This window comes from Tupaia chinensis, unplaced genomic scaffold (genome assembly GCF_000334495.1).
Source record: "Tupaia chinensis unplaced genomic scaffold, TupChi_1.0 Scaffold149248_1, whole genome shotgun sequence".
Classification (NCBI taxonomy): domain Eukaryota; kingdom Metazoa; phylum Chordata; class Mammalia; order Scandentia; family Tupaiidae; genus Tupaia; species Tupaia belangeri.
Genome location: NW_006209094.1, coordinates 369488 through 380222, shown reverse-complemented (window position 1 = coordinate 380222; position 10735 = coordinate 369488). Strand labels below are relative to the sequence as shown.

Here is a 10735-nt window from a genome sequence, read left to right as displayed (position 1 = left end):
ATAAATAAATAAATAAATAAATAAATAAATAAATAAATAAAAATAAAGGGATCACTCTCTTGCCTTCTGCAAATTCAGTAGTCAGCAGTGGCAAAGACTTCAGCATTCTAATTTCTCTCTTGCTCACTGTCTCTCTCATGCTTTCCCCACCACTTTTGCCTCACTGTTATGCATTCGATCCTGACCCTAATAATGTACAGTAGGAACCTCTCCTTAGATGCTTGGGTGCTGGCATTTCTCTTGAAAAGGTTGCCTGCAATTCCATTTTCCTACTTTTTCAGATGTTCATGAGAGCGCAATTTGACTATGATCCCCAAAAGGACAGCCTGATCCCTTGTAAGGAGGCAGGGCTGAAGTTCGCTACTGGGGACATTATTCAGATCATCAACAAGGATGACAGCAACTGGTGGCAGGGACGGGTGGAAGGCTCCTCCAAGGAGTCAGCAGGACTGATCCCCTCCCCCGAACTGCAGGAGTGGTGAGCCACTTTGGTACTGGTGGGACTGACAGATGGAAGGGTCATGTGTCTGCCAGGAATAATTGCATAGTTGATCTACAAATAAATGTTCCCTGTATCATTAGAGAGGCCAGTAATCAGTAAATTGATCATTGAGGGGTCTGGACTGGCAGGTTGTTTACAGGTAAAGGAGCTGCAATTGCTCTGCATCTCCACTAGTGCTTTCCCCAAGATTACAAAGCAAATGATAGCACTGGGGATCGAGTCATCCCTGGGCAGTGGCCCTCTATTCCACAGTGTTTTGGAGAAGATTTTCTCTGAGTCCTGCAGAAAGCAGTCACATTTTAAGTGTGTGTGCTTGATGCAAGTTCCTGGTATAAATAAATACTATCTGTCCCCAGGTCAGATTGCTTACCTAGTTCTAGGAGTTCTAGGTTACACTACATGGCCACAGGGGTGCTAGAAAAATCCACACAGAACAGTTCCAAGTGATTCCATATCCAATGCTTCACCTCTCTCTTCCTCTGCAAGATAAGCCCAGTGTGAAGGTTACAACCGCAAGGGGTGTATTTGCATATGCCAAACTCGGTAGCCTCAAGTCCAGTGGTAACACAGTGAGAGGGCTATGCCATGTAGAAACAAATGTTTTGTATGAGAGCAGTAAGTGACTGGGAGCAGCAGTGAGTAGTTCTTTGCTAACACATGACACCAAATGGAAACTTGACAGTACACTCCATGAGCTGTTGTTCTGTGGAGCTGTTGTCTGGTTTGCCACCCTGACTGACATGGGATGGTTCCCCAGGCCTCCTCTGCCTCCCTCCCTCTTCTCTCACTTTCTCCATCATGGAGCCAGAGAGGCTGAGGAGAGCAGGGGCAGGGGAGGGGGGACAGAGGGACAGAGATCAAAGGCAAGATAAGGTAGGTTATGAGAGAACAAGAGGGTGGGGGCCATGAGGGCTTAAAGGGGGAGATTCAGAGAAAGGGGGAGAGAGACTGAGAGCCAGAGGGGAGTCTTGGAGAGAGATACACAGTGCAAGGGTGAGCAAGAAAGTGAGGGAGAGGAGGAGAGAATCAGGGCAACGCGAAGTCTGTGGGCTGTCTCTTTCCACCAGGCGAGTGGCAAGTGTGGCTCAGTCTGCTCCGAGTGAAGCCCCGAGCTGCAGTCCCTTTGGAAAGAAGAAAAAGTACAAAGACAAGTACCTGGCCAAGCACAGCTCGAGTAAGCTTCCTGGGCTTCTGCAGCACCCACAGCAGGGGGCTGGGTACTGAGTGGTGAGGGTTCTGTGGGAAAAGCTCACTGCCTGTGGGGACCTGAGGCCACGCCTGCTCATAGCCTGCCCTCCATGCTCACACCCCCTCCAGCACCACCAACTGCCAGGTCTGAGCAACCCCAGAGAGTACCATGCTTTCCTTAGAACTGCTTCTGCTTGGGTTTTTGTTATGTTCCATGCTGGGAAACTCCAGTCATCAGTGGATTCAAGTAGGCTGTAAATAACTGAATTGTGATCTACTGTTTTGCTGCCATTTATTCATTGCTTCCATCCTGTGGGAACATTTGAAATGGAGACGAGGCCATGAGCAATCACAGAACCTGGAGCCACCTGCCTGTTGGGTGCCTACACAGAAGTAGACGTGGCAGGAGGGGCCAAGGGGCAAGGATGCAGGCGAGAGGGTGAGGCCAGGGCCAAGCCACAGAAACATGATCTGTTCTTCCCCTTGCCTTTGAGACTTCGCTTTGTAGTCTCTCACAGCCAGTTAAGGATTTTGAGCAGAAGTCTTGTATGGTCAGCTTTGTGTTTGCCCCTTTCTGGTTCACAGCGGAGGAGGCACATTGGGCTCTCCCATGCATCAGTGTGGGGAGCTAGGTGGGTAGTGGCTGGCAATACCCAAGTTTCCTAGGGGACTGGAGCCCAGGGGAGTGCAATAAGTAATATGACACTAGAAGAGGCAGCTCAGAGACAGAAGGAGGAGGACAGCATGAGGTCCAAAGTTTTGCAAAATCAGAGGCCTAGGAAAGAGCTGGCTGACAGATCCATGAAATGTGCTGGTCAGTAATACAGAATGAGTTTGCACTGACTCTTCCAGTGGCTGCCTGAACAGTACCTAGTAGTACTCACAGCCCTCGTCCTTCCCCGGCAAGTTCAAATCAAGTTCAGTTTCTCCACAATATAAACAGGAAGGCTTGGAGTAGGGCTGCAGCTGGGCATGGGCTCCTACAGTCATATTAGCAGCCAGGGTTATCCTTCCCCACTTAAAAGGGCATATGTCATTTCCTTGCTCAAAACCCCAGCACACTGAAAATCGGTACAGTCTGAAGTCTTCCCTGTCTGCCCACCTCCCTGCTTGGGAAGATAAGGCCAGGCTGATCAGCTCATCCCTCCACCCTGTGGCTTAGAAATGAACATCGCTTGCTTTCCTTTGTCTCTAGTTTTTGACCAGTTGGATGTCATTTCCTATGAGGAAGTTGTCCGGCTCCCTGCATTCAAAAGGAAGACCCTGGTACTGATCGGTAAGTGACTCCTCATCACCCCGTAAGCACATTTCTGATTTGTTTTCCCGCCTGCAGCAGGTACCCACCCTCTCCCCCAAAGTCAGTGAGGAAAGAAAAGAATGACATCTCTTGGGTTCTTTACACAGAATTTTTTGGGTCCTTACAAGTACTCTATCTGGGTCCAAATCACAAGTGAAACTAAATTTCCCAGATTGTGTGCTATACAACATGTAATTCTCTCAGGTTGGTTTGATGCTGGCTGGTACTAAACTGGGTTTTGCCCCAGTCCATCTGGCCAGCCACATTGTTCTAGTAATGAGCTTTTCTGTTACATATATTAGAGTGCCTTGTTAGCATTGTAGGGAACATGGTGAGTCACCCTCCTGCACTCCAGAAGCTCCTGTCCCCCAGCAGTGACTGACCTGAATCATAGGAATGCAAACTGTAGTTTGGTGAGTGGCTCACCTTCCTGCTCTTCGAGTTGAAACACTAGTTGGTTAGATGATCTGCGTTAGGGTTTGGGTAAAATTTCCAGTAAAAGCACCAGCTTCACCTCAGTTTCATCAAGTTTGGAGGGCTGAGAAAAGTGTATATCCTTAGGAAAGAAACAACCCCTCCCCTGCCCCCGTTAACTGGCTCCTCTGTGCCGAGTCCTGACCCTTATCCCTTAGGAAGAGCCTTCTCCCCCAGATGGCAGGAAAGGTCCCAAAGCAGGGCCCACAGGCGGGTGAAGTTGGGTGTCCAAAGGCCCAGATACAGCACCAACTCAGTCTCCCCTATTGGCAGTTTTGAGCACTGAGAAACAAAAATCCACATCCCAGCCTTACTGCCATCCCCACATCTCTTTGGAGGGAATATGGAAGCCTTTCTTGTCTTCCCACACAGGAGCCAGTGGGGTGGGTCGCAGCCACATCAAGAATGCCCTGCTCAGCCAGAATCCAGAGAAGTTTGTGTACCCTGCCCCGTGTAAGTAGCCCTTGGGCGCCTGGAGCTTCATCTCATTTAGTACCATTGCTGACCAGAGAAACCAGAGTAGTCTTTTGTTAATTTATTTTAGATGTCTGGTTATAAAAACCAAACCAAATTTGAAAAGACAAAATTGTACCCACAATCATTCCAAGTAACCAAATAACAACATTGTTTCTTGCTGTTCTCATCCATGTTGTTAGCATTCTGTGCTGCTCTAAAAATTATGAAGCAAAAGTATTCAGACATATGCTTATCACTTTTTTATCTGGATTTATAAACATTTTCTCATGTTCCTGTACTGTCTGCCTCGTTCACTTTAAGAACTCTTTCATAGTCCATTGAGTGGATGTACTGTCATTTCCTTAGCTAGCCCACTATTGTTTGATGTCTTCTAAATCAAAGCCATGCTTAGGAGAGGCCCAGACAGGCTCAGCAGACATCCTAGATGTATGTGGGCTAGGCCATTAGAGAACCTTTCCGTTCCCAGAAGCGAGTCTGCATAGTACACTTGTGTACTCTCAGAAAGCAAAAATAGGGACCAGCAGTTAGCATAATGGCTATGTCGCTGAACTCCCATGTAGCTGACCGCATTTTAAGTCCCGGACCCAGTGGCTTAAAACACACCAGGCACATGAGCATGCGTGCCCAAGATCCCGAGAGAAGAATGGAGGAGAAGGCATTGTGGCATGGCCACCCCCCCTGGGGGGTGAATTCTCACTTTCTATCTCTCTGTCTGGTGAGCGCACGTACCCTATAGCAAAAACGTCTCAAAAAACAAAAAAAGAAAGAAAGAAAAGAAAGCAAAAACAGCAAACAGATCCTAAAACTTGTATTAGTATTTGTTACTCTTTGCTTCTCCATTTACCTTTTTTACACATGGATCATTGAAAATTGCCTCCCTGTTAGGAAGGAAATAGTGAGAGTCATTTTGGTGGTTCATAATGGGCAGAGACCAGTGGCCCATGGCTGAGGAGTGAGTGGGAGAAATCTGGAAGTAGAAAGAACCAATATAGGCTCCTCATTCAGTGGGTTTGAATGATAAGGGAGTTAGAGGAAGGGAGTGACAGCTAAAGGTAATGTCAGGTCAAAGCAGAGTGATTTAGTAAGACAGAAAGAAAGGTTCTGGTGCATTTGGAGATGGAAAGGAAGGAGCCAATTGGAAGAGACAAGTGGAAGATGTTCAGTGGAAGACAGACAGAAGAGGAGAGGTTGGGGGATTGTGTTTCAGGCCATAATATCTAGAGCATATGTTACTTATTAGATAATTTATATGCATAATAGCAAATGGGATTCTTGCAACTTTTAACAATTTGAGTTTTTTTTAAAAAAAACAATTATCAATTTTAATTTTTTTTATTGATTTGTTTTATTTTAATTTGACCAGAGAAAGACACACACAGAGAGAGAGAGGGAAAGTGAGAAAGCAAGCCACCAGGTCTGGGATTTGAACCATGGTCAGCCATGTGGGATTGTCCAGTGCCTTAACCACCATGCCACCTGCTGGTTCCAACAATATGAGTTTAAACCAAACCATAGTATTCTTCTTTAAAAGTCATGAAAAGGAAACTTGAAATGTACAAAGGGATCCTCAGAAAGTTCATGGAGAATATCTATTATGAAAAAACTATGCATGGATTTCCATTTTTCACACCAAAATAAATGCATACTTTTCTTTCTTTCTTTTCTATTTGTAAGAGGGCACTTACTTGCTAGAGAGGGAGAGAGAGAGAATAAAAAGACCCCTCAAAGGGACATGGTTATGTCTCTATCCTCTCAGGATTTGGGGCATGCACGTGCATATACACCTGGCATGTTTTTCAGGCCTCCATGGCTCAGACTCAGACCACTGTTGTCCATGTGGGATCCAGTTCCCTTAACAACTTGGCCTTGAGCCTGGCCCCTAAAATCATACTTTAATTCCACTTCCACTTTTTCATGAACTTTTTGAAATTCCCTTGTATTTTCAAGAACTCCTGAGCATAGTCCAAAGGTCTGTTTTTAAAATATATTCAGCTGTCATTTCTTCATTTCTGAACTTCAAGTATTCCTAGGTTTTGTGATTTGGGGTTTTCTGTGTTGGGCTTTGCCTCTTGAAGATTAAGTACATTTGGGACCAGCAGTTAGCATAATGGCTATGTTGCTCAACTCCCATGTAGTTGACCGTGGTTTGAGTCCCAGACCTGGTGACTTAAACTCACGCCGGGCGCGTGTGTGTGTGTGCCCAAGATCCCAAAAGGAGAATGGAGGAGAAGGGATTGCGGCATGGCCAACCCCCGCAGGGGTGATTTCCTGCTTTCTGTCTCTCTGTCTCTCTCTGTCTTTCTGGCGAGCGCATGCACCCTATAGCCAAAACCTCTCAAAAAAAAAAAAATTAAATGCATTCTGGCAGATTAGGGTCTGCCTTTCAGGAGCCTATGGGAGGAAACCCTCTATTAAGCTCTGTTCACCAATAGCAACCAGGGTTTCAATACAGATACCCTGGTTCAGGCCCTTAAGAGATGGCGAGGACCCAGAGTTTGTCAGGGATGTGATGTGGGTTATGCACAGATACAACACGGCCACCAAGGAAGAGTGAGGAAGATGGGAAGGAGTACCACTTCATCTCAACAGAGGAGATGACACGGAACATCTCTGCCAATGAGTTCTTGGAGTTTGGAAGCTACCAGGGCAACATGTTTGGCACCAAATTTGAAACAGTGCACCAGATTCATAAGCAGGACAAGATTGCCATCCTTGACATCGAGCCCCAGGTGAGTTGGATGGAGTTGACTAGGCAAGGGATGGGGAAGGGGGTACTGGGATGTAAAGCTCCTGGGAATCTTCCAGGAGCCGAGTTGCTTTCTGTGCTTCTTGTGGGGTCAGCCTGGCATAATAGTAGTACTGAGGGTGATCGGAATCACATTGGAATGGGTGAGGCCCTAAGCCACTTATTACAAGGAATTTATCATGATAGCTATGCTTGTTTTACTTTCTTTGCTTTTCTTCATTACTCCCCTTCCTCGTTTTCTAGACCCTGAAGATTGTTCGGACAGCAGAACTTTCACCTTTCATTGTGTTCATCGCACCTACTGACCAGGGTGCTCAGGTGGGAAGGAGGGTTTTGTACAGGGAGGGTTGGGATTTGCAACAGAGAGTGGTTAAACCACTAGCTATGTAAGAGACAGACCTGCTCAGACCCAGTCATTATCCCAGAGATGCACACAAAGGTCGAGTGGCAAATCTAGACACTCTGGTGTGACATGGGCTCAGGTGGAGCAAGTGGGAGAACTTGAGATGAGGAGGCCATAGCAGCACTGAAAAACTTCCCCGGCACCCCACTACCCAGTTCCACCCTACTCCCAGCCCTATCCATGCACTTTCTATTGAACAGTAGAGTAAACCTTTCCCAGTCAGTATATAGAGAACTTCCTTAGTCTTTCCCTCATTAGCTGCATGGTCCCCCATTGCGTGTATCATATTTAGTCTAATCATTCCCTTGCTGACAGCTAGCTGGGTTGTTTTAAAACCAATTAGGGACAGTCCTGTAGCTTGGTGGTTAAAGGAAGCCAGCTCTCACACAGCCACCCGCAGTTTGAATCCCTGCCCTGGCAACTTGAGAAGCCTGCCATGTGCATGCCCCAAATCCCAAAGGGATTGAGAAATGGAGGAAAGGATTGAGGTGCGACTACACCCCATTAGAGGGTGCTTTCTCCCTCCCAGCTGAGCACACACCCTCTGGCAATTTAAAATATAAATAAAACTTCTATTATGACAATACTGTAATCAATAGCACCGTACACATATAGCATTTCATGTGTATGTAAATATATCTGTAGGAAAAACTCCAAGAATAACAGTCCAAGAATATATGCACTGGGCCAGCCAAGTGGCATGGTAGTTAAGGTGGCTGGATTTCACATGGCCATCTGTGCAGTTCAAGTCCCAGACCCAGCAGCTGGAAAAACACACCAGGCATATGTGTGTACATGCCCAAAAGCCTGAGATAAGAATGAAGGACAAGGGATTGCAGTGTGGCCGTACCCCCTGGGGAGTACTTTCTCACTTTCTCCTTCTCTGTCTTTCTCAGGCAAGCATACATACCCCATAGCAAATTGAAAAAAAAAAAAAAGTACACTTGGAATTTGGATAGGGGTTGCTACATGGAACCCCTTTAGCACCAATTGACAGTCCTCCAACCACCTGTGAGAGTCCATTTCCCTTTGCCTGTAACATGTTGTCACCCTGACAGGAACAAATGGCATCTCCTACTTTTACTGAGAGATTATCTTTTCGTTCTTTTAGGAGCCATTTGTATTCCTTATTTTTGCAAATTATCCAGCCATGTCTTTAGCTCACTTTTCTGTGGGGTTATTGACCTTTTCATTTCTAGGAATTCTAGACTAGCCTCTTGTGGTATCAATTGCAGATACTTTTTTACTTTGGCTTATCTTTTGTTTTTTTTTCTTTGCTGTGTAGACATTTCTGCTTCTATACAATTAACTGATCAGTCTTTCCATGGCCTAGTTTGGGTCAAAGAAAGACCTGGACTACACATCACCTTTATCTTTGTCCTGGGATTGCAGCTCTGGTAGTTACTGAAATGGCTCTTGTGTTCAAACTGGCATGAATTGGGAGATGCTAGTGAAGTGCTGTCTTGCAGTCATTCTCATGCAAAGTCCTGAGAGTTTGCATCTTTTTTTCCCTATAGGGCACTCCCACTTGTAGGAGTCAGAGGGAAAGTCAGAAATTACCCCCTGGGGTGTGTGTGTGGGGGGGAGAGGGCCACTCCACAACTCCTTCTCCATTCTTCTCTAGGGACGTTGGGTATGTGCACACACACATGCTATTTTTCAAGCCTCTGGATCCAGGACTCAAACCGCCTAGTTGGCCTTGTGGGATCCAGTCACCCTAATCTCCACACCATCTGCTAGCCCCAGTTTCCATCTCTAAGTAGGTGATACAGAGCAATCAATGTGTTTAAAACCTGTTGCTGTGGTCCAGCCAGTGGTGCAAGCTAGAAGGGAGCTTCTACTTGGTACTCCTGGGTTTAAATCCAGAGCCATGGCAGTATGCATGTCTGTAATCCTAGCTCACTGGGAGGCTGGGGTGGGAGAATCTTAACTGTAAGATTCTGACAAAAATCTTTCTTTTCTCCCTCCCTCTCCCTTCTACACCGTAAGAGGGAGAGAAAAGAAAAAGAAAAACTTGTTACTAGCCTCCCTGGACTGGGAGTGCTATGGCCTGTTTGAGTCATGGCTCTTTCTTCTTTGCAGACTGAAGCCCTGCAACAGCTGCAGAAGGACTCTGACGCCATCCGTACCCAGTATGCTCATTACTTTGACCTGTCCCTGGTCAATAATGGTGTTGATGAAACCCTTAAGAAATTGCAAGAAGCCTTTGACCAGGCATGCAATTCTCCACAGTGGGTGCCTATTTCCTGGGTCTACTAAGTTTGCAGAATGGAGGGATCCAATATATGCTCCTCTCCCTGTGCTTTTAAGACAGAGCCACTCCCAACTAGTTTTATCAGCTTCCAGCCCTCTGCAACTACCCTTAGTCCAATAGAATTGTCTTCTTGCTCAGGTTCCTGAAGGGTGGTGGTAGGGGGGTTGATTTTCCTGATGGGGCCACAATAATTTCTAAAGGATCTCCAGAAACTGGAGTAAGAAGTACTATCAAAATGCAACTGCTAATGAAAGATGATGCACAAAGGCAAAGGACCCTGTCCCCTGAAGCCTGTATTCCTTCACCTTCAATGATACTGGGCATTTGTCATCTTCGAAGAAAGCATTTCTAACTTCAACTTTCTAAGATGTCAAACTCAAACGGCCATACAATAGAAATGACACTTACTCTAGGGAAACCCTCAAAAGCAATAATAAAAATGTTGCTGTGTTAAACGCCAGTGGCCTTGTAACTCTGGGTTTCCTTCCACCTGCATCCATCTTGTGTCAGCCCCAGGATTCAAGTGTGACCAAGACTATAACCCCCCATGCCCTGGAATACCCCCACTGCCAGGTCTCCAGCAGCTGGTGCCTGCCTAGAATGGCACCTTCAGGTTGTTTTATCGGGCATCACGGGCATATTTAATTTCCCCACTAAAACTCATAAAGGGAGGCAAATTCAGCCTAAGGAAAAAGGCGTCTCTTCACTGCACCCAGGCTCCCTCCCCTTCAAAGTGCTCCTAAGCAATCCCAAAACTTTCCTCCACTAATGGTCCTGGTTACAAAAGCCTTCAGATTCCTGAAGGTCCCCACCCCCAGCTTCACTCTCCCCACTCACCCTGTCATCAGCACCAGGACCATCAGAGCTGACAACATCAGCAGGTTCCTCTGCCCCAACCCTTAAGTCTTCGATCCCTTATCAGATAGGCCCCAGGTGAATGTTGCAAGACACAGGGTAAGAGAAATGTACAGCTAGCCAAACATAAAGGGAAAGCACCAATTTCAAATTGGATAGAGTTCCCCATATTTTTAATCAAAATAAATTTCTTGCTCTGCTAGTTTGAGATTGCCAACAACTAGAAAACCCAACAGGAATACTTAAAAAACTTAACAAGTTAACTTTAATAAGTAAAAATTAGAACATTCCTTTTTCTCTCAGCAATGAGCAATTTCTTTCCTTAAAAGTCAACGATAGTTAAAACACAGACCGGGGGATTTCAGTAAATGCTGCTGTACACACAAGCCGTGACGTGCAAAGAAGCTCCAGCAGCTGGTGCCTGCCTAGAATGGCACCTTCAGGTTGTTTTATCGGGCATCACGGGCATATTTAATTTCCCCACTAAAACTCATAAAGGGAGGCAAATTCAGCCTAAGGAAAAAGGCGTCTCTTCACTG

General features: G+C 46.1%; 1 protein-coding gene across 1 annotated transcript in view; it reads left to right on the top strand.

The window, feature by feature from the left end:
- Positions 1 to 9801, top strand: part of MPP1 (MAGUK p55 scaffold protein 1) — a 38028-nt gene extending 28227 nt beyond the window's left edge. Inside the window, exons 6-12 of the mRNA XM_006171063.3 lie at positions 282 to 478; positions 1570 to 1676; positions 2886 to 2966; positions 3834 to 3914; positions 6465 to 6667; positions 6928 to 7002; positions 9170 to 9801. Coding sequence (XP_006171125.1) covers positions 282 to 478; positions 1570 to 1676; positions 2886 to 2966; positions 3834 to 3914; positions 6465 to 6667; positions 6928 to 7002; positions 9170 to 9346 — 921 coding nt within the window. The 3' untranslated portion in view covers positions 9347 to 9801. The remainder of the gene's footprint in view (positions 1 to 281; positions 479 to 1569; positions 1677 to 2885; positions 2967 to 3833; positions 3915 to 6464; positions 6668 to 6927; positions 7003 to 9169) is intronic.
- Positions 9802 to 10735: the final 934 nt, after the last annotated feature.